Source organism: Macrobrachium rosenbergii, chromosome 56 (genome assembly GCF_040412425.1).
Source record: "Macrobrachium rosenbergii isolate ZJJX-2024 chromosome 56, ASM4041242v1, whole genome shotgun sequence".
Lineage (NCBI taxonomy): Eukaryota > Metazoa > Arthropoda > Malacostraca > Decapoda > Palaemonidae > Macrobrachium > Macrobrachium rosenbergii.
The window spans coordinates 17044897-17067610 of NC_089796.1; the positions used below are offsets into that span (position 1 = coordinate 17044897).

Below are 22714 nucleotides of genomic sequence, written 5' to 3' on the forward strand. Positions count from 1 at the left end.
TGGCGATTTAGCAGGTGTTGGCGAGCATAGGCTAAAGCTAGAATTTGAAGTACAGTGTTCAAGTGGTACGGATAATCTTCGTGAATAAATTAAAACTGAAGTAAGATGTTATTTTTGTATTTTGTTTCCAGGATCATTTACATTACGCTGAGATATCCAGTGTTATCAGGATTTGTGGCTAGCAATAATTTATTGTGGAAATTTTAACAGCTACTTAAATCGTAAATAAGAAATTTCACAATATTAAAAAACTTAAAACTATACAATTTCTAGGTCATAACTTTATCAACAAATGGTGAAAGGTGCAATCTGTATTTAAATATACAATGAAAAAAAAATGGCTTTTATTTATTCGCTGTAAACACTGAAGCAATCTATTTGTAGCTTCGATAAAATAATAAGTCATAGAAATTGAGCGGAAATATATCAGCCCGTTTTCAATAGAAGACAAAGATCAACTTTTCCTTTCTCCTTTTCAGCTTTGGCTTTGTTTATCATTCATTAATTTTCTCTTTGAAAAAAGGATTCGAAAAAGTTGCGAGGAGAGGGCAGACTGATAATGAGAAGCAAACTAAAGGAGTAAAGATTAGCTGGAACGATTCAGGTTTATACACACGTTATATATATATATATATATATATATATATATATATATATATATATATATATATATATATATATATATATATATATATATTATATATGTGTGTGTATGCATGTATATGTCTGTATGTATGTATGTATGCAATATATATACACATGTATGTATTATATACACAAGTATTATATATATACTGTGTAAATATATATATATATATATATATATATATATATATATATATATATATATATATATATATATATACAGTATGTATGGTGTATGTATGTATGTATATAAATACAAGTATTACATATATATACTGTATATAATTATATAGTATATATATATATATATATAATATAATATGTATATATATATATATATATATATATATATATATATATATATATATATATATATATATATATATATATATATATGAATTTTTATTTATCTTGACAATGTGCTATAAGGTACTAACAGAAATAACTGCAGGGTAAAAACTGATTCACTAAATCCCTGAATTTTTAAACTCTTTATATTGCTGGGGCTCTATAATATTTCCCTAACCCAGGGTCGATTCCTGGCGTGAGGGAGGCGTCTTCATTTGATTCCCAAACTGGGAATTTTATGGTTTCCAGTGGAAATAAAGCTATTAATCGTGTATGTATCTTGTATGTTAAGTTTGCCTTGATATATTGGATATGACCAGTTGATACATTGTATTAGTATAAATCTTCTGAACTTCTTTAATATGCTCCCTCTGGAAGCGTTCTTTGATAGCACTCTGTCTAAATGCATACAAGTCGTTTTTGTTGCCTTGTTACTTCGTTCAACTTTTAATCTTTCGAAGTAATTCTTAGCAGTGATGTTTGAAAGTTCATAGTTAGTCGAGAGATCATTTTGTTTTTAAATGACAAGAAGATAAAATTTCTAACTCTTGAAAACAACTCTCCTCATAATTTTTATTTGCTATTCACTTAAGTACACATTGACCCACATGGTAATCTTGATAGTTTCCCACTTGTGTCGAATGGGTTACACCCTTTTGGTTCCGACTGCTATTAATGGTACGTTTTGGGAACTTATCTATCACGTCAGTGTTAGAAAGTTTGTTATTGTCCGTTCTCTGAAAACAAAAATTTTTCCGTCAGCAAAATTCATCCAGAAGTCGTTATCCCATAAAGGGGTATTGCCTACTGTATGACTTGCGTGGCACACTGTGGCACTGCCAGATTTTCATTGCAGCGTCTTTCAGACCCAGTTGCATTGCTTTCTTCCTTTCACTTTGTATTCGTTCCTTGTAGTCTCTTACCTCTTAGCTGTCCAACTTTTTTGACTATAACTTTTTTCACTTTCTGTTCTCGTCTAGGCTCCAGTCGTTCGGGCTTGACCTTTGAGAGTCTAGAACTGAGGGTAATATAAGAGAGGGTCGAGAAGTCAAATCCTGACCTTAGGAGTGGTACGTACCGTCCCGAAGCTCGTCCGAAAACACCGGTTCCATACTTAAGGCTCATTTACACTAGGCGTCACAGCACGCTGCATACGTAAAACTGCTCACCAAGCCAAGTTTGACGGCTGCAGCAAGACTCCCTCCGCCGATGACTACTGACTCGTAACTGCTCAGCTGTCATCGAGTACTATATTTTAATATATCGCCATGGAATGGAAACGAGAAGAAATTCGTTTTTTGATAGAGTCCTATCTGCATTATCCATGTTTATGGAATGTCAGATTAAAGCATATGAAAATAGAGATGTATGTGACACCGCAATGAAGAAACTAAAGGAAGAGATAATTTTGAATAACGACAAAGTAACAGAAAATATTAAAGAGAAAGTGCACACGCTACGTGGCCAGTACAAGCCCGAGGCAAAAACCGAACGAGAGTCAAAAAAGTCAGGAGCTGGGACAGATGATTTCTATGTTCCTAAGCTCTGGTGCTCTGATTTGCTTAATTTCTTGCAAGACGACAGTATTCGAGAGTCAACTTCATCATTGGAAATAATAGAGGTAAGTGTATTTTAGAAGTTGTCCTTTAGTGTAATGATTCATCCATATAATCATGGGGTATTGCTATGTTGTGTATTTTTCATTATTTATCAAATATTTTAATGAGATCATGATATGTTGAGATAAAAATTGTTTTTATTAGAAATATTTTGATGTCATAAATGAAACACTTTTTTTTTCAGTTATATGATCTTTATTTCCTTTTAATGAAAAGTTATCACTTAATTTTCCAATCGTCGTGGCTGTCAGGAAGATATTGCTGCCGGTCGCAGCGCTCACTAAGTGTAGAGGCAAAACGCGCTATGCAAGCACGATGCGTCCCCAAGGTGGGCAGGCATTTACGAAGCGTGCTGTGAAGCTTAGTGTAAACGAACCTTTATATAGGGGTCAGTGTGTGTGACAGGCTAACAGCGGGTAGGAGGAAGGGAAATTTAAATGTGGAGTTCATTATCCGTACTCTGTTACTTTTGGACAGAAATATGAATAAATATATATATAGTATATATATATATATATATATATATATATATATATATATATATATATATATATATATATATATATATATATATATATATATATATATATATATATATATATATATAATTCCTACACAATCACCTGAGAGACACTGGGTTCGACCGACGTGAGTCAGAAATTTATATATATATATATATATATATATATATATATATATATATATATATATATATATATATATATATATATATATATATTAACTTCTATATATATATGTATTCTAAGTACAATGCTCTCTTAACTCTCGAATTCTTTTTTTTTCGATATGCTTGTAACTACGAAGCCGTGACATCCAAACACAAGAAATTGAAGAGACTTGTGATTTGCCGGTCATGGGGAGACGAACCAGGTCACCCTTAACCACAAGGAGGTCACGTTGCCGACCTGACCTTGTGGTTAAGGTGACCAGGCTATATTACAATCTGTATACACAGTCGTGAGCATACCCGCCAGCGCCAATCAATGCCAGATCACAGCCAATCAGATTCGAGCAATGACGTCATCGACAAATATATTTCAATTGCCTATATTTTTATCCTATATTAGACAACTGTGTGTGAGCAGCAATAACCCATATGAAAATATTGTTCAAATATTAACCCTCTTATATATTTGTGTCCATAAAGGAGACTAAAATTGTGCGCATTAAGTTAAATTAAGATATGGAGCGAACAGTGACGTCATCGACGAAGAAGAATGTAAACAACAGATTTTAAACGCTGCTAGAAAAATTCCATTTCATAAAAATGGCGTCACTCGACCGTATATTTCAATTAGCCCATTATTCTTATCCTAAATTAGAAACAACAACCATCAGGCAAGTTTTTTAACCCATCTGCACTATTTTTAGCAAATTAAGTCACCCACTGGTGTATTTTATGCATTAAAAAAGCCCCAAATAATAAATAAAAAATATGCGCGGTGAGTGACGTCATCGTCTTGTTAAACACTATCAGAAGAAGAATCCTTCACTCCACCGCGTTGTTGATATTCTTTTATCGTTGCCAGCACTGCCTTTTTCTTCTTAACGTTTTACGTTTTTCAAAATGGGTTCAATCTAATCTTTTCATCCTGAATTGGCAGGTTTCTGCTAGCATAGTAATACTAAATTTTAAAAATTGTACAATTTGAGAACTAATTCATTGATGCCATGATGAAGCGCTTAGATGGAAAGAGGTTTTTACTACGCAAATCTTTCAATCTTTCAATCAATTATATGTAGTGGTTCACCTTTCAAAAAGTTCATCTGCCTGCATGGTGACAATCGGCATAAAGTAGTTGGCTACTTTTGTTGTTACTCTACTGTAGCCTATATGACTTTTAAGTTACCTGAGAATAGCGTTTAGGTCAGTGTTCTGCTCACCGAGCATACAGTATTTGACTTACGCATCCGTTAATTTCATAAATGTATATGAATTCATTTCAACTTCATGCCATAGTAGCAGCTGGAAGAGAACAAATAAGAGGGTTAAATTGTTTATATTTATTTCGCCACATTGTTCTTTTTTATTCTCTATAATCAGTACTTACTTCATTTGTATACATAATACTAACATAACCAAAGGTGGTAACGGCAAATGAGCCTTCTTTTAATAAAAATTACTGTAAATGATAGTTAATGACTAATTACTGTTCAAATAAAGCCCTGTATTTAATTCCTTGAAGAAACTCCTCAAATTGGGTTTTATGATATATGGTCTAAAATAGTCTAACAGATTCCAGTTATAAAATAAAACAATTCTGAAATAACACCTTTTTTCAAAGTAGTAATGTAAGCAGCCAAAAACTTTCAAATAAAAATTACTGACGTCTGGTGATACAAGCAATACAGATGCTTCAAATGGGACAGCTAACTGAAGTTTTATCAAACTTTTTAAAGATGAGGATAATGTGGCCACCATTGGGTTTAATTTTCAATAGTGGGTGGTTACAGCGCATTTTTGCCTAAGTTTGAACTAGTAGTCACAAACAGTTCTCAAATTGGGTTAGGCCACTGTGCTATGACTTCTAGGACCAATGATACAGTGCAGTACTGTATAAGGTTTAAAATTGCTGTACACAAAATTGTTAAACCACACTTTTAAAACTGGAATGTTATCTTTTTCGCATTTACAGTCCCACTCTTTGTCAAGCTGATCAGACCACCCCACTGATTGGTTAAACGATCAGTGCGTGATTGGCCTACAGAGTCATGCTACGCGACTCTGTAGCCAATCACCACTTGATGGTTTAGCTTCAATCAGCGCGTGGTTCGACTAATTCAAGACAAAGTTGGACCAGTGTAAATGCGAAAAGATAACAATTCCAGTTTAAAATTGGTGGTAACAATATTTGTTTTGCAATGAAAACCATGTAAAACCCGCACCTAACTTCACTGTATCATTGGTCCTTTTTTTTTGTCATTTCCTGCTGTAACATTTTTCAGGGGTTGTTTTCTGACTACCACTTCAAATACCCTTAAAATGCACTTTCCTAAATTCATTTGTTCAAAAAATTCCCATGTAATTAGAAGCATCAGTTACATTGACATCCTCAGTCTTTTAAACTTACCAATTTTGCAATAAAACTTCAAGTTAGCTCACAAATTTGATTTAAAAGGTGATTGCTTCTCATGCTTGTTTTGTAATTTTATTTTGAAGTCTTTTTCTGTCTAGTTTTGAAATGTTATTTCAGACCATTTCTTATGTTGAACCAGAATATATCATAAATAATAAGCTGCATTTCTGTTAAAGAATTAAATACAATGCTTTTATTTAACAGTAATTACTATGGATTTATCATTTACAGTAATTTTATATTAAAATGTTAGTTACCACCTTGTGAGCAGGTTATGTATGTCCATTATGGTTAAGTCATTGGATTATGGCTGATTACTAGCAAAGAAAAAAGTAATGTGGAGTTAATATAAACAATTACCCTCTTGTGTTCATTTAGCTGATTCCTTTAAAGCGTATGATAATATAGTTGAGTATTTAATTCACTATACATTTGCATCATTAATTGGCCCCGTGTTTGGCAGATACTGTATGTCTGCATAGAAACTGACCTGTAAAAGCGATTCTGGGTGGTATCTGCAGTATAAGTTTTTTAACTCCTTTATGCCGATTGTCACCCGATGCCAGTTCATGGCTTTCGTGAATGCGGTATCTTCCCATGATATAATCTTGCAGCATTGAAAGTTGTACTATTGCGTGATTTAAAACCTCTTTCCATTGTATTCATCATCATCAAATTTGTTTGGTTCTCAATTGTACAATATTCTTTAAAATTTCGTTATTACTATGTTATGTAAAATAAGGTGCCAATAAGGATGAATTGGAGGACTGATTGAACCAACGTGGTATTGCACCGATTACTAAATTTTAGTTAAGAAAAAGCGTGGCGGCAACGATAAAAAATCAACAAGACAATGGCGGAATGAAGTATGTCTTCTTCTGTTATGACAAATTTATAATGACGATGACGTCAGTGCCAGCGTAATATTTTTTATTTATTATTTAGGGCTTTTTAATATAATACTTGGGTTATAAGGCTAATTTGGTTAAAATAGTGCTTCATTATTCAGATGGGTGATGGATTTGTTTCGTGTACAGTTTTGTGGATATAGGAAAAATATGGGCTAATTGAAATTACGGTCGCGGACGTCATTGAAATGGAATTTTTTTCTGCAGGCGTTTAGAAATCTATTGTTTACATTCTTCTTCGTCGATGACGTCACTGTTCGCTCCATCTTAATTTAACTTAATGCGCACAATTTTAGTCTCCTTTATGGACACAAATACATAAGAGGGTTAATATTTGAACAATATTTCTCTTATGGGTTATTGCTGCTCACACAGTTGTCTAATATAGGATAAAATATAGGTAATTGAAATATACGGTCGATGACGTCATTGCTCGAATCTGATTGGCTATGTGATCTGGTATCTGATTGGCTGCTGGCGGAGTAAGCTCACGACTGTGTATACAGATTATGAAATACGCGGGGTTCGTCTCCCGCGCCGGCAAAATCCCACAAGTCTCTTCAATTTCTTGTTTGGATGTCCAGCTTCGTAGTTACAAGCATATCCAAAAAAAGCGCAGAAAAATTCGAAGTTAAGAGAAGACATTGTGGCTATTAGAATTACATTTTGTGTCTGGTAAAAGTGACCAGTAGATTCTACATTATATATATATATATATATATATATATATATATATATATATATATATATATATATATATATATATATATATATATATATATATATATATATATATATATATATATATTATATATATTATTAGAATAACGAAAGTCTTAGATAAAATTATCGTTGTTTATCGACGTCGTCACAGTTAAAATGTTCCAATAGAGCTCAGGGAAAATATGTACATATTTATACACATTTGTTTCACTGTTGAACTCGTTGGTTTTGGAATTTTTTGGCAAGAGTTGAGTAAATATTGGACGACGTAATACTCACGTGTAGAAAGCAGTTTAATGAGGTAGTTCTTTCATCTTAGAATGTCCTTTGGTCTGTTTAAGAGCAAAAGTCTATGAGGCGGGCAACCTAGTAATCTTTTTTTAGCCCATGCCCTAAAAATGAGAAAGGGAAAGGAGAGGAAGCAAGATGTATTAGACATTAAACACGAAATAGGATCATAACACATCAGTAAAGTAATTCATTAAGTAACTAAGGTCAAGTATGGTCATTACCAGGATGGGTTACCACCAGTGAGTGCCAGCCAGTAGCATGATTTCAACACAATGGTTTTGCGGTCAGTGAAACTGGAGAACATTGAAATTATAAACAGAACAAGGGGGTCAATAATGCGCGAATGGGTGGGCATCTAAAGTTATTTTCGTTTTCAGTATGAATAGCATTTTACAATTCCTCATTTAGACATTACAAATCTCCAGCGCTTGAAGATATTGCAGCCATTTGAACGCCGTCCATGACTATCAGCTGTCAAGATGTAAAATCGAGTGCCCTTTAGATTGTAGGTTTAATGGGACAGATTTCAGGGGAATGTTTCGTATCAAACCGTAAATGTCTCTCTCCCTCTCTCTCTCTCTCTCTCTCTCTCTCTCTCTCTCTCTCTCGTCATTTATCTGTTTGCTCTGGCGTGTTTGCGCTGTTTTTTCTGTAGACTTCCCTAAATAAGGCATTTCACCTCTCTCTCTCTCTCTCTCTCTCCTCTCTCTCTCTCTCTCTCTCTCTCTCTCTCTCTCTCTCTCTCTCACAGGTTAGAGCTTTTATCTGTTTGCGTATTTCAGAGATAAGAAATGTTTTATTTCTGATATTGGTGGTTCGAAATTTTGAAATGTTTCTCTCTCTCGCTTTATTTCAAGTCTTTTATTTGCCAGAGCTTGTTTTGAGTTGTGAAAACTCTCTCTCTCTCTCTCTCTCTCTCTCTCTCTCTCTCTCTCTCTCTCTCTCTCTCTCTCTCATAGTTTGGATCTTTGGTCTGTATAAGTCTTTCAGAGATAAGAAATATGTATTATTTCTCTGTTGTTACTGCTTCGAAATTTTTGAAGTTTTTCCTCTCGCTTTATTTCAAGTCTTTTATTTGTTTGAGCTTGTTTTGAGTTAGGAAATTTCTCTCTCTCTCTCTCTCTCAGGTTCATGAGTACTGCCCTTGATTTCTAATCCTTCTTAACTACTGCTACAGGGAACTTCACTTTCTTCAGTTAAGACGATGCCGTAGGTCAAGTGCGGCGATCCTCGCTTAAGCTCTCGGGAGATGCTCAAGTCATGTCCTACGAATCAGCGCCTGGTCTATATTCCTGCTATGATCATCATTTCATTTTTTTTTCAAGCTCATTTTTCTCAACAAGTAACAAAGAATTCACTCATGGCCTATAAAGAAGCTCTCTCTCTCTCTCTCTCTCTCTCTCTCTCTCTCTCTCTCTCTCTCTGTGTTTGTGGGGCTTTTTATCCGTTGAAATTTTGTATCCCAGTTCGTCTCTTTATGCTTCTCATGTTTAGTGTAAATTTTATTTTCCCCTGTCAACATAATTGGGTACCATATATTGTTGGATGAATGGAGTCAATATTCGAGGTTAATCATCGTAGGAGTTTGCGAAGGGAATCAGTTATTCCCTCATTTAGGTTCCCTTTGGGTCTCCACTGCGACTCATTGGCACTCTTGACAAACTACTGATATTTGTCTCAGTTTCATTAGTGGACATATGTGACAACTGCGTCTGACCATCACTGGTAGGTTCCCATCCGTACACTGACAAGATCCAATATTTCTTCAATTTACTCAGCGAGAGACCAGATTAGTTACGTCGGTTTATTGACCGTGATCATCCCGTAGAGTTCCGAGCATTGCCCTTTTATATTGGGGGAGAACCTGGCACTACTGGTAGGTTATCCAAATTGCCGGTCAGCATGATAATATTAGGACCGGGATTATTGTATGCCTGTAGCACTCCCTGTCTTAGCAGGGAAATATATGGCCGACCTGTTGGTGTACTTTTGTGGTAGATATAAGCAGAGAAATGAAGCGCATGAACCACTCTTGTGACTAAGATTTTTCTTATTATTTTTATTTATTTATTTTTTCATTTGGTAATTTTTTTGTGAGCTTCTAAAGAGATGTGCCATAAAGAACCGTGCGCGCCAGGCTCTCTCATTCATTGTCAGGGACAATAAGTGATATGGATATAATGATGGCTGGTGATGTTATCTCGGCTAGGTAACAGATCCCTAGGGAACAAAAGAAAACAAGTAAAATATGCACCGAAGTTTCTTCTGCGCAGTCGAATTTTCTGTACAGCGTATGATGCTGTATGAAACTTTCGATGTGCTGCAGTATGAAACTCTCAGCCACGACCGGGCAGCTGTCAGTTGCTCCCCAGATGCTGTCAAGTGAAGATGTGTCGACGGCTGGCACCTTTAGCGGTGCCAGACGCACGATCCATGGTTAAGCTTAACTTTAAATAAAATAAAAACTACTGAGGCAAGAGGGCTGCAATTTGGTATGTTTGATGATTGAAGGGTGGATGATCAACATACCAATTTGCAGCCCTCTAGCCTCAGTAGTTTTTAAGATCTGAGGGCAGACAGAAAAAGTGCGAATGGACAGACAAAGCCATCTCAATAGTTTTCTTTTACAGAAAACTAAAATGGCAGCTGAAGTGAAGTATATCACCTTTGCAAGCTGCTTTGGAACTTCACGAAGTTATCAAAACTATTGTAAATAAATGTGAAATAATCATAAAAGTTTTGATCTCTAGTCCCATGTTCAGTGAGTGTTCAATTTTTTTTCATGAGCAGCATCAATACAGACTGGTAATTGACTGTTTACTGGAGCTTGTTCGCATGATTTAATATTCATACTTCTGGAAAGTGGTATCTTTATGGAGTCTTGGTTGAATATACAGCATTTAATTATGCGCTGTTTCAGAGTTCTCATGAGTTCTGAGATACAGTTAGGAACTCTGAGTTATTCTGAGAAAAAAAAAAATAACTGCCAAACGAGTCTCAAAGTCGGGAAGACGATCGCAGTCAAATTAGTACTGTCATACCCCTCAAGTTTCGTAACGACATCCACGCACTTAGGTTCTCCGAATATTACATAAATGCAGCTTAGCGCAACTACAAAGTATGACAACATATTCCCAGATTTATTAGATGTGGCCAACAAGAACATGATACTGCTTTAGTAATAATCATGAACTTAAGTGCAAAATTGTTGTCTTTATGAAGATGAAATCCTGACAGTAAGAGTAACTGAAAGAATATCTCTCGGAGAGGCGAGACACACGCTTCAGAATAAAAAAAAAATAACAGACCAAAGAGGCATTGCAAATTTGGTTGCAAAATACAAATCTTAGCGAAAAGGAAGATTGAAGGTCATTTTTGTGTTCCTTCGAAACTTCTCACCAGCCTTAAAAATTGCCAGTCAGGTCGTCACTAAATGGTAAAATAATGGGGCTTTCTTGTTTGAAGCTTCTAGCTTGCTGAGAATTCCTTTCCATAATTCAGTAATTCGGTCGTTTTAGCTTTAATGCTTAAGATATAGTATACTTTTGATTAAAAAAAAATTACCGAAGCGAAAACGAAATTTCTAATGCCTTTCTGTTTTATTTAATCAATTAATCATAGGACAGATAACAAATGGTTTCAGTTTTCTTAAGTTGTCCTTACACGCATACATGAACAGAAACACAAACCTCTGTCCTTGCTGAACCATTTGACTGCACTCGAAATCTATCTATGAATATCATTGTGGGTGAAAGCCTTTCAGAGGATGTTGGGGTAATGAGAATATTGCATCAGTTTGAAGCAAATTGAAAGATCATTTCCCTTTTATCAATATGCGTGAATTGTGACGAAATAGGTGGTAAGAATGACAAGATTAGTAAATTCTAATGGAAGCAGCCCTCTTTTTGATTCCCAGTTTGATCTCGTGTGTTGATTTTCCAAAGGAGAAGGTACATGTCGAGACTCTCAGTATTTCAAAGAAAAAATAATTCAATGAATAGATGGGCAAATCTCTCTAGTTCATGTCAGGTCTACAGCATTTCAAATTCTCTCTCTCAGGGGGTAAGTTCTCTCTTTCATGTTTACCAATAGATGACTCTCTCTGCCCCTCTCAGTTACCAACTCTCTCTCCATAATAAAGCCTGATACGTTTGATCTGCTTTTGCCTATACATTCATGGAGATGTGATGTGCAGTATTGTTTTGTTGGTATGACAGCCAATCTAAAAAAAAGGAGAATCTGTTGTTATAATTTACATGTCTGTGGGATAATAAAGGAGCTGTCTCTGATGTTTTTTATTCACGGGAAATTTGATTTTAGGGTACACGGTATTTCAAAGAAAAAATAATTCAATGAATAGATGAGCAAATGACCAAGAAGCTTCTCAACCTAGGTCATGTACAGGTACGCGTACAGCATTTACAGGTCAAATTCGGTAGTGCCACGTACTTTTAGTAGTCTCATCAGTCTTCTAACCAGCGTTCATATTTCGGATTTCAAGGCTTTCAATTGAAGCAGTATTCAAAACATGAGAAATAAGAGAACATTGGAAATTAGAGTACCTAAAAGAGGCTAGTCTCTACTTTTGTAGTCTCATCGTCTTCTCAGCGTTCATATTTCCGGATTTAAGGGCTTTCTCTTTTCAAAACCGAATATAAGCAATACAAGACACCTCATGATATCTAGCTGATTTGGAATCTTTCTATATGTTGAAAGATTCACTTATTATTTACGCATTAACATAAGGCCTACCTGTCAAAACGACGTCTTTGTAAACGCTATCGCTGTTATTGCATAATTTTGTACTTTCGTTTAGTGCAACGTTACTAATTTTCAGGTATTAATAGATAATGTGGTATCTTATAACATAAAATACCACATTATAACAGCTCTGACTTCATTGTGTGAAATGTAAACTTTTCTAGCGCTTTCTTATCGTTGATTGGTGGGGAAGCTCAGAATATCACTGAGTCAGCTTCTCTCTCTCTCTCTTTGTGTGTGTGTGTGTGCCGTCTAACATACGTTTGATCTATTTTGCTTCAGAGATGCAATGTTGTACAGTAATTGACAGCTAATCAAGGGGTAACCTCTTGCTAAAATGCAAAGCCTATGGTAAATTGGATTTTATGGTACATGGTATATCACAGAACGTTTATTGGTCTATGTGTGTACGGGTCAAATTTTCTGGAACCAAGCACTCGTAATAGCCATGCCAGTTGTCTAACCAACATGGGTTCAAATCCCGCTTGGGAGGTAGACATTTTTCATATTATATAATTTCGGATTTTGAGGCTTACAATGGACTCCAAATTCAAAACCAAAGGCCGGGTATTCACGATCAGGTTTACCTGTCAGTTCACCCACGACCGTTCGACGGATGAGTGTCCACATGAGAAAAGTAGAACTGTCAGTCGGACCGTCAACTCGAGGTCATCGCCCTCATTTCTCTCCCAGCCTTCGTCGTAGCAACACTGTATGGTAGTGATGGAAACTCCGCTGACTGATCAGGAGGTGGAGCTAATAGGCTAGTTGCCGCAGTAATTCAATTAAAAGTAGGAAAGAAGCAAAAAGGCTTAACAGAGTATGGTCTAAATATTGCCCATTAAAGAGTGATGTCTATTCTCATACAATATCAATGAGTAAGGTAAAATGAGAACTGGGGGTTGGTTCAGTTATTTATGAAATGGATCGTGAAGCCTACTTTCACTAGTAACACTTTTCATAAAAAGGCAGAACACTGGCCTAGTCCTGTACCAAATTGTCTGTATCACATGGAAATATTTTTTTATTTCTTATTATATGACTTGGACTCAAAGGTCTACAAATAGCGCTGCAGGGTCTAACAGTGAAATGAATTAGTCCTATACATAGTTTATTCATGTTCTGGTCTGAGTGGCTGATATTCTTCCCAGGTGAAATCCAACGGCGAACTGTCGTAAAACCGTTGCTTACCCGTCCACACATGCAATCACCTGTCAGTCGATCCAAAGAACTTAGGTAATGACATCAGTTCATCAGTTCTGGTGAGTGGACTGACTCCGCCCACAAGCTGTCGTCTACACGTAAGTTTTAACGCCAGATTCGATGAACTGACAGGTGGACTGACAGGTAAACCTGTTCGTGAACACCCGGCCAAGAGGCTATTGTGGCTATTAAAATTATAAGCAATGTACAACGCTTCTTGTCCCTGAATATCCAGCTGATGTGGCATCTTTCTGTATATCGAAGGGTTAATTTTGCATTTAAACAGATAGCTCGTGTATTTGAAATCCATTCAATACTTACTTTTATCCGAGGGTGTAATTGATGTAGGAAAACAAGTTCTTGATAAACATTAACGTTTGTAATTACCTAATTTTGGACTTTTGCTTAGAACAAAGTAACAAAATTTCAGGTAATGATAATTACTCTGATAAGCTTTTAACAGGTCGCTCTTTATTATTTGAAATGTGATCTTTTCTGTTTTTTATTTTTTAAGCGTTGATCGGTATGAAAGCTCTGAATGTTACTGGGTCAATTTCTAAACTCTCTCTCTCTCTCTCTCTCTCTCTCTCTCTCTCTCTCTCTCTCTCTCTCTCTCTCTCTCTCTCTCTCTCTCTCCCTTTTGATCACTTTGTTCACTGGAGTTATGGATCAACGGCTTGAATTAACGACCACCAAAAGATCAAGCAAAATGGAATAAATCATACAGCGTTGGCAGAGGACTTACATGGTGTTGCCAAACTCTCCCCTCAAATATATATATATATATATATATATATATATATATATATATATATATATATATATATATATATGTTATGTGTATGTATGTGTACGCATTTGTGTGTTTGTATATGTGTGTGTGCATTTGTGTGTGTACGTATATAAGTCTGTATATATATATGTATATAATATATATATATATATATATATATATATATATATATATATATATATATATATATATATACATATATATATTTTTCTATATACAGGTTGTCCATAAAGTTTTTACAATTTAAAAAAAATATATTACAAAAGCCGCTGACTTATTCTAGGTACGTAGCAATTATCAAAGTTTTTAATCCCATTGCATTTGTGTATTTCAGGTGCCCTGTTGATGAAAGAGGTACTGTTAAATGAATCCCTAAAAAATGGCTACTCCTCAAGAAAAGGCACAATGTGTGTCATGGTTCATTGAAACAAAATCGGATACGCAGACACAGCGAAACTACAGAATTAAGTATGGAAGAAACCGACCATCATGTCCGTCAATTCGTGCATGGCACGAGAAATTAAAGGAAACAGGGACAGTATTGGATGAAGGGAGAAGTGACGACCAAGAACATCTGAGGAAAACATCGATCATGTAAAACAAGCCTATGATTGTTCTCTTACAAAGTCCATCCGTACTGCTGCCAGACACTTGCAGCTACCACGTTCAACAGTGCACAAAGTCCTACACAAGAACTTGCAATTGTACACTTTTAAAGTGCAGCTCATGCAGGCACTCGAGCCAAATGATAACCCAAGCGAAAAGAGTTTTCAGTTAACATGCTTGAACGAATTTCTGAGGATGAAACGTTCCTCAACCGAGTTTGTTTTGGTGATGAGGCAACCTTTCATGTTTGAGGGAAACTGAACACACATAATGTGAGAATCTGGGGCTCAGAACATCCCCATGTGACTAGGGAACTTCACCGAGATAGTCCAAAGGTGAATGTTTGTTGTGGGATCATGTGCAATTTAATCATTGGTCCATTTTTCTTCGAGACATCAGTTACTGCAGATGTTTACAATGACCTTCTGATTGAACATGTTGCACCACAACTAGATGACCTTCAACCAACGATCATTTTCCAGTAAGAGGTGCACTACCACACTGGGGACTGCATGTTTGTGGGTTCCTGAGTCAAACATTTCCAGACCGGTGCATTGGAAGGGATGGCCCAATTCCCTGGCCACCTCATTCATCAAGTATCACTTCCCTGGATTTTTTTTCTATGGGGTTGTGTTAAAGATACTGTGTATCAAAGATACTGGACATCATTGATCCCAAGCAAAAGATCACTGATGCCATTGCCACCATTGATGAGGCTATGCTACAGCGAACATGGCAAGAAATCGACTACCATCTTGATGTGCTTGGTGCAAAAAAACTTTGTCTAGTTCTCATTTTCTAATAACTTCCACATATTTGTCTGTTCATTTGCTTTTGTAATATATTTTTTAAATTGTAAAGAAACTTATACACAACTTAAACCCTTTTTATGTAAATGGAAGTCCATTTAGCGTAGTGGAAATATGACTGAAGTAGTACCTGTAAAAGGGCATTTATTGATTGATTGTTTTATGCAAAATGGCTTTGCAGTGATTATGATCATCAGTGAGAAAAGGTCAAAGAAGTCATCCTGCAAAACATTAAGGGAGGGTTCGTTCAAACCAACTGCTTTGGATTGAATTCTTTCGAGGAGGGAGGCAAAACGTGAAGCACCCGGGGTGTGTTATTGTTATTCCAAACAAGGACGAGTAAAAGGGCAACATGGAGCTTTCGTAACCGGGATTAAAAGAGGAATCTAAAGTGAAATCATTGTTTGCAAGGTAAATTTTAGCCATTTAAATTACAGTATGTGACCAAAGTGATACAGGTTTCAAGTGACTCACCCACGACGATGAGATAAGCCGCCACCAACGAACTGACCACGGGCGGCTGTGGGGCTGGTATAGAAGACGCCCCTGGAGAGGGTGTGGAATTCTGGTGTTCCCTGGGAGACACAGACGTCAGCACATAGTCCAGGGTGTGGTATTCCATAGACATGGCCGTCGATGGCGTATCGTTCTGAGGGAAGTTCGAATCCGTTTGGTTCATGCGGCCGTTGCTTGACACAACCCCAAACCAAGGACACGACCCAGCTGCGCATGCCATAGCGGTGGGCGTAGGCCTGGTTAGCGCCATTGGAATGGCCGATCGGAGTGAAATCTTTGGCGTGATGGTTGTGGAGACCTCGGGAGCGACCATGGGGTCGGTGGTAGCAACGGACGTAGGCGTAGAGAGCCAGGCCATCATCCTCGAGGCAACCAGAGGTGGATACGGGTGGTAAGTCGGTTCGGCTGGGCCCATTTGGCTCATGGGTAAAGCCTGGTCGAATAGGGGTCCATAAGGAGTTTTTGGGTTGGCGTCGAGCGCCGAGCCCGGCATAGTTAAATCCTGTATGCCTGAGTAACCAATCATGTTGATGTTTGGGCAAATTTATCAGTATTTTCCCAATTTTTTGTGTTGGTTTTTGAAAGGTATTCGTCTTTCGTCTTTTATGCCCCACATTTTTCTTAAATATTAGTAGTATACAAACTTATCAATTACACTTTTTTGTTACTTCTTGTAATTTGTGTATACAACTTAATGTTCACAGTTACTTTAAATTTTACGTTTATTAGTTTTCATTTAACCACAGTTTATATATGATTACAGAGATTTGTCTTTCGCTTTGAGTTACAAGTTTCTTTTTTCTTGAGAAACCTCGTATGTTTCACTAGACACAAACACCGATTCATAATCATTATCAACTCGTAAGTTTATCATTTCTATTTCGGACTCCTAAATGCCTCGTTATCAGTTTACCTGTGAACAGCAGTGTCAGATTAAGAAAAATCTATTATGGTAAACCTAGCATGCCATTTACTACCTTGTGAAGGGTAAAATAAGGGTGATTATGTTTTACTCGAGGAATGTTTGGTTTTTCCTTTATGAAAGGTAAACATGAAGATGAAGTTTTGCTTCGTTGAATCTTTAGTAACGTTACAAAGGTACGCTCTAAAGATTCCATATTGCCTTGTAGGTTGTATATATAGATAGATAGATAGGTAGGTAGATAGATATGTGTGTGTATATGTACACACATAGGAAAAAATACATATATACATATTTATAAGAATTACATTTTTAATGGGAAGAAGAGGCAAAAACGAATTCCGATGAATATATAATTTCTTCTTCATATTTGAGGCCTGAATCGGACGAGAAATACAACGATTCCGAAAACGTTGGGATTTTATCCAATAAAAGAACAAAACTGCTCCCATAATATTGTATATTCTCTGCTTTGCGGCTGCTCTCTCCAGTAAGGGCTGTATGTTAAATATGTATTAAATATTCTTTTATGTGGAAGGCTTTAGCCATGCTCCATATGAATGCTTGCAGAACTTAAATAGTAATAGTGATAATAGTAATAATTATAATATACAATGCATAACCATATATTTAATTTCCTGTGTGAAGTAGTGATAATGTACGAGTAATAGACCTCATACTTAGACTTGCCGTCATTCAGTCCGGGACCAGCCTCTCTCATCACTGGCCTCTAAATAAGTTCCCTTTGTCCGTGACTTCTTTAGGGTCGGGACTTTCCGTGGCAAGCCTCGACTCTCTCTTACATTTCCGTCATTTAGTAATTAATAATAGTGATATCTTACATTGCCTTTTTTTTATTCTAGTAGGACAGATAAATTACAATTGAAAGTTTAAGAGGTGCAGCTGTTGCAGAGGGTCCCTAGCCAGAAAGAAAAATGTACAACGGGTAAAGAAAGTGCGGGGCAGTCCCTCAAGCTTATTTTTTTTCTTTAAAGTCATTCCTTCTTTTATAAACTTTATGATCCAACATGGAGGAAATTTTTAACCCTGGTTTATGCTTTCGCCATGTCTGCGAAAAACGGAGTAAGTTTTTTTTATATTATTTTGTATGATCTCGATTAATTGTTTTTAGGGAGGAGCGTTTTTTCGTGACATTTTGGATTTAACATGAAATTACAACACTGGCTTTTTGCCTGATTGCGCGTGGCGTCTGAATTGACAGATACATTTCAGTGATGATATTTGGCCTGCAGACTGGCTTTTAATTATTCTGTTACTCACTAATAACGTGATAATATATTAAACGGTTCAATAATTGTTGGTGAGATTCATGTACACAGTGACAATTAAAATAATGATAACAAAACGCTAAAAATCATCTTTAATATTATGCTCATGTCAAAGAGACTTAATAATGATATTAACAATGGAAATTGAAATAAATCACATCAGTTATTTTTCTTATTAAAATGATTATGTTTGCATTTACTATTATTACAATTGTTGGAGGACTGAGAAAATGTTTTTGGTTAATGAATATCGTAATGTAATACCCGATGACTATGATGATAATGAAAATTATAATTCTTTTTTCATATCTTTTACGAATTATTTTTATTTCCGTTATTATTATCAAGTAATTGTGATATAATTTTGATGTATTTTTATTATAATTTTAATGAGAACCATTATTAATTATTTTTCATACTGGTATTGTTGTCATTTCAAAGTATCTTCAAATAATTAGCTTTCCATCTCCGATTACTGAGGTTAGTATTTCATCACCTTGTAAAGGGGCCGCCAAAAAATAAATAAAAATGTCGGATTTCTCCCATAACATCGTAAAGACTTTGGACCGTTCGAGAAAATATTCATTTTTCCATTTATGGAAATGCTGTAACAGAAGACGCAGGTACCAAGACTGGAAAGGGTGAATCCCGGGAGGACGCTTTCCGTACTTTGAATGCTGGGTTTTTTATGACTTTTCATCAATATTGTCTTTTTTTTTTCGGGTGGCAGGACGTTAACTCGACAACAGGTCACGTGTGGCCACGTGTATGCAGATTTCATGCAAATTGGCAGGTAAACAGGTATTCACTGAGAGAGAGGTTTTACGCAAGAACAGAAGAAGACAGGACATACTCTTTGATAGATAAGCAGGCTCTCGCATTCACATAAATAGAGAGAGAGAGAGAGAAGAGAGAGAGAGAGAGAGAGAGAGAGGAGGGGGGCACGTTTCTCACAAGCACAGAAAAAGACGAGACGCTAATTTCCAGATAAGAATTCCCCCTTAATCAGAGGAGAGAGACAGAGAGAGGTTTTGCATAAGCACAGAAGAAGAGTACCATACTGATTCATTAGCCGTTAGAGAGAGAGAGAGAGAGAGAGAGAGAGAGAGAGAGGAGTTTTCACGCTCATGGGAAAAGACACAGAGAAATTAGAAGGGCGAACTGGCTTTCGCAAACACTCACAAAGAGACTTAGAGACTACATGTAAACACCCACTGTTGTTTATTTTTCTTCTGAGCTAAGTGAGTAAACATCCTACTATAGTTTCTTATGAACATTCATGTTTGTCACCAAGTACTGTATTTATTTAAAATTATGCTTTAACAGTATATGTTGACACTCCGCTTGTCGAAAATACGATCGTATACAGATATGTGTTTACAACTTTGTACATTTATTTAATGTATATGCATTGGCATGGCCACGAGAGTGCTATAAAATATATATATTTTTTTCTATATACATAAATTTGTAAGGAAACCAGTAGAAATGAACACTTGGTTTGGTATGTATACGCTGACACAATTAGAGATGTTGAGAATTATATGGTTAATAAAGTAATTTTCATGGCATTAATTAACACGCCGTCGATAATGTGATTACTCGCACCTGCCTCCTGGACCTTGCCAGCTATGTAAATAACTTTCAACCTTGAAGTTGCATTGAATAACAAAAATTTTAATTTATTAATCTATTAGTGGTGGCGGGGTGGTCTGCTTGTGATATAGAAGTATGACGAGACATGTGGAACAGCTTGAGAAAAATTTCGTGGCTCAATCTTGTTCAAGGATGAATTTGGGTTGACGCAAATTTATGAGAGTATTAATATCTTTATATCTCCTTTACGTCGAATAAAGAAATGTGTCTCAGAAAATGCATACGTAAATGTATATCATACGCGCAGATTTTATTTATGAGGTTAAATTCCTGGTTATACCTGAAATATCACCTCTTGTTTAAACAAAAACATAATTTAACAAACATGACTATAAATAGAACTATTAAAGTAAAAGTTATAAAAAGAGGCAGGCGGAAGGATACATGTAAGAGGAAAAAAGAGACTTCCACATTGTGAAAATGTCGGTTCTCATTGTGACCCATTTTCGAAACGATTTCTGTGAATGGTAGTTCACTGAGATACAGAGCATTTAAATGACCATATACAACAACAGAATGCTCTGAGAATGACACCCTTTAGGAGATGGTAACAGTACTGAAGGGCTGTCTTGTTAGAATGAGTGTTAAGTACATTTATTTATGCATTTTAAATCCTTATTAAGGGGAAAACCTAGAATCCAAACATACAAGCAATAAAAACGGAGTGCTCATATTTCTCTTAATGATATTCATAAGGTAAAAATCATAGAGGTAAGAATAATAGAAGGAAGACATCTCGAATTCATTTAAAATTCAATATTTTCTTTTGAGGAATCATTCTTTATAAACACAAAACTTCACTGGTAATGGTAAGGCCTTTGAAGGGCAAAGGAATTATCAGCTTATTGATTAACTGTGTTAGGCGTTTTGGGTCGCCAGGTCTAGATCATTAACGCCTTGTATTGATTTACGGAGGAAATGTCTTTGGGGCGAAGGTGTGGCCAAAAAAAAAAAAAAAAAAAAAGAAAGGAAGGAATGGGAAAGAATTTTGTTTCAAAGAATATAGCGCGCTATTAACAATGCAAGATTTTGGCAATTTTTATATGATTTTATGTGAGGGGGAGCTATTTTGCTGGATAAATTTCTGTGCACAATGAAGAAAGAAGAAAATCTATAAACTCTTTTAGTGGTAGAGAAATTATATTTTTATTTTTTTCTATACAAGAGGAGATTTTCGTTGAGTTCAGTATTAATTTAATAGAAAAATAATTTCAAAAATACCCGTAACACAGGTGAGAAAAATATCAAAGAAGATAAGAGTACGGATCAGTGAGCAAATATTAGAATAAATGTTGAATGACCAATGAGTAAAAAAAAAAATAAAACTTGTGAAACAGCCTTACAGATAAAATGAATTTGAAGAAGTGAAACAGTTTTACAGGTAAAATGAAAGTTGAGGAAATGTGCGTGAAAAGGAGTGGTGATGTATAGAAAGAAAGGCCTCAACTTTATAAAGGGCAGAAAAAGTATTTTATTTCCAAAAACATTACAGCTTTTCACATTCTAATTAGGCCACGCTATTGTTTGATTATTTATGCAGAACTAAAGAAATTGATCGATTAATGAAACTAGAAATTCGTCATTTATGTAGAATGCGAAGTGATCCGTTATGTAGATATGTTTTGCAGAACTCTAGGAATCAACAGCAGAGTTGAAGTTATTAACAAAAATCATTAGGAAATGGAGTGAGGACAGATGCAGTAAGTGGGGATAAGAGTGAGAAACGGAAACAACAACAGTCCAAAACAGCAAGAGATCCGTAGGGGGTGCACTGTAGGCATTACTAAAGGTTCTTTGCAGAGTCCCTTCGGCCCCTAGCTGCAACCCCTTTCATTCCTTCCATTGTACCTCCATTCATGTCATCTTTCTCCCATCTTGCTATCCACCCTCTCCTAACAAATAGGTTTTCCTCCTGTTGCACCTTTCAAACCTACCTACTCTCAATTTCCCTTGCAGCGCTGAATGACATCACAGGTCCCAGCGCTTGGCCTTTGGCCTAAATTCTATATTCCATTCCATTCCATTCCATTCCATTCCATTCCATTCCATTCCATTTCAAAACAGCAAGAACATTGCATAATAGCAATAAAGCGATCAATGAGAGGAATTGCAATACAATGAAAATATGCTGTAAATGTCTTCTATTGCAATAAACCAGAGTAATGTAGTGTATGAAAACAAGAGCAAGAACAGTATATGACAAAATTGGTGAATGATACAAAGGCAGCGAATGAGAACAACGCATTTTAGGAGAACAAAAACTAAAGGGGAGCAATATATAAGAAAAAAAAACAAATAAAGCAAGAGCAATAAATGAAGTCGAAGTAGTAAGTCAAAGGAATATATTTAAATGAAAGCTTGAGTGGGAGATAATTATTAAATAAAGTAAATGTAATGGAAGAGAGCAAATAGTAAGGAGTCAATGAGAGTGTGAAAAAAGTAAAAAAAAACTATGAATGGCAATAAATGAGAGCAAATCAGGAACAGTAAATATGAGGGGAATATGAGAAAGAGTAATAAACAAAGC

The 22714-nt window shown here is 35.9% G+C and overlaps 2 protein-coding genes across 2 annotated transcripts in view; one reads left to right on the top strand and one right to left on the bottom strand.

Moving 5' to 3' along the window:
* Positions 1 to 17233, bottom strand: part of LOC136836424 (rhodopsin, GQ-coupled-like) — a 200704-nt gene extending 183471 nt beyond the window's left edge. Inside the window, exon 1 of the mRNA XM_067100645.1 lies at positions 16279 to 17233. Coding sequence (XP_066956746.1) covers positions 16279 to 16846 — 568 coding nt within the window. The 5' untranslated portion in view covers positions 16847 to 17233. The remainder of the gene's footprint in view (positions 1 to 16278) is intronic.
* Positions 1 to 22714, top strand: part of LOC136836425 (sialin-like) — a 417985-nt gene that overhangs the window by 196630 nt on the left and 198641 nt on the right. The gene's annotated exons all lie outside the window — the stretch shown is intronic.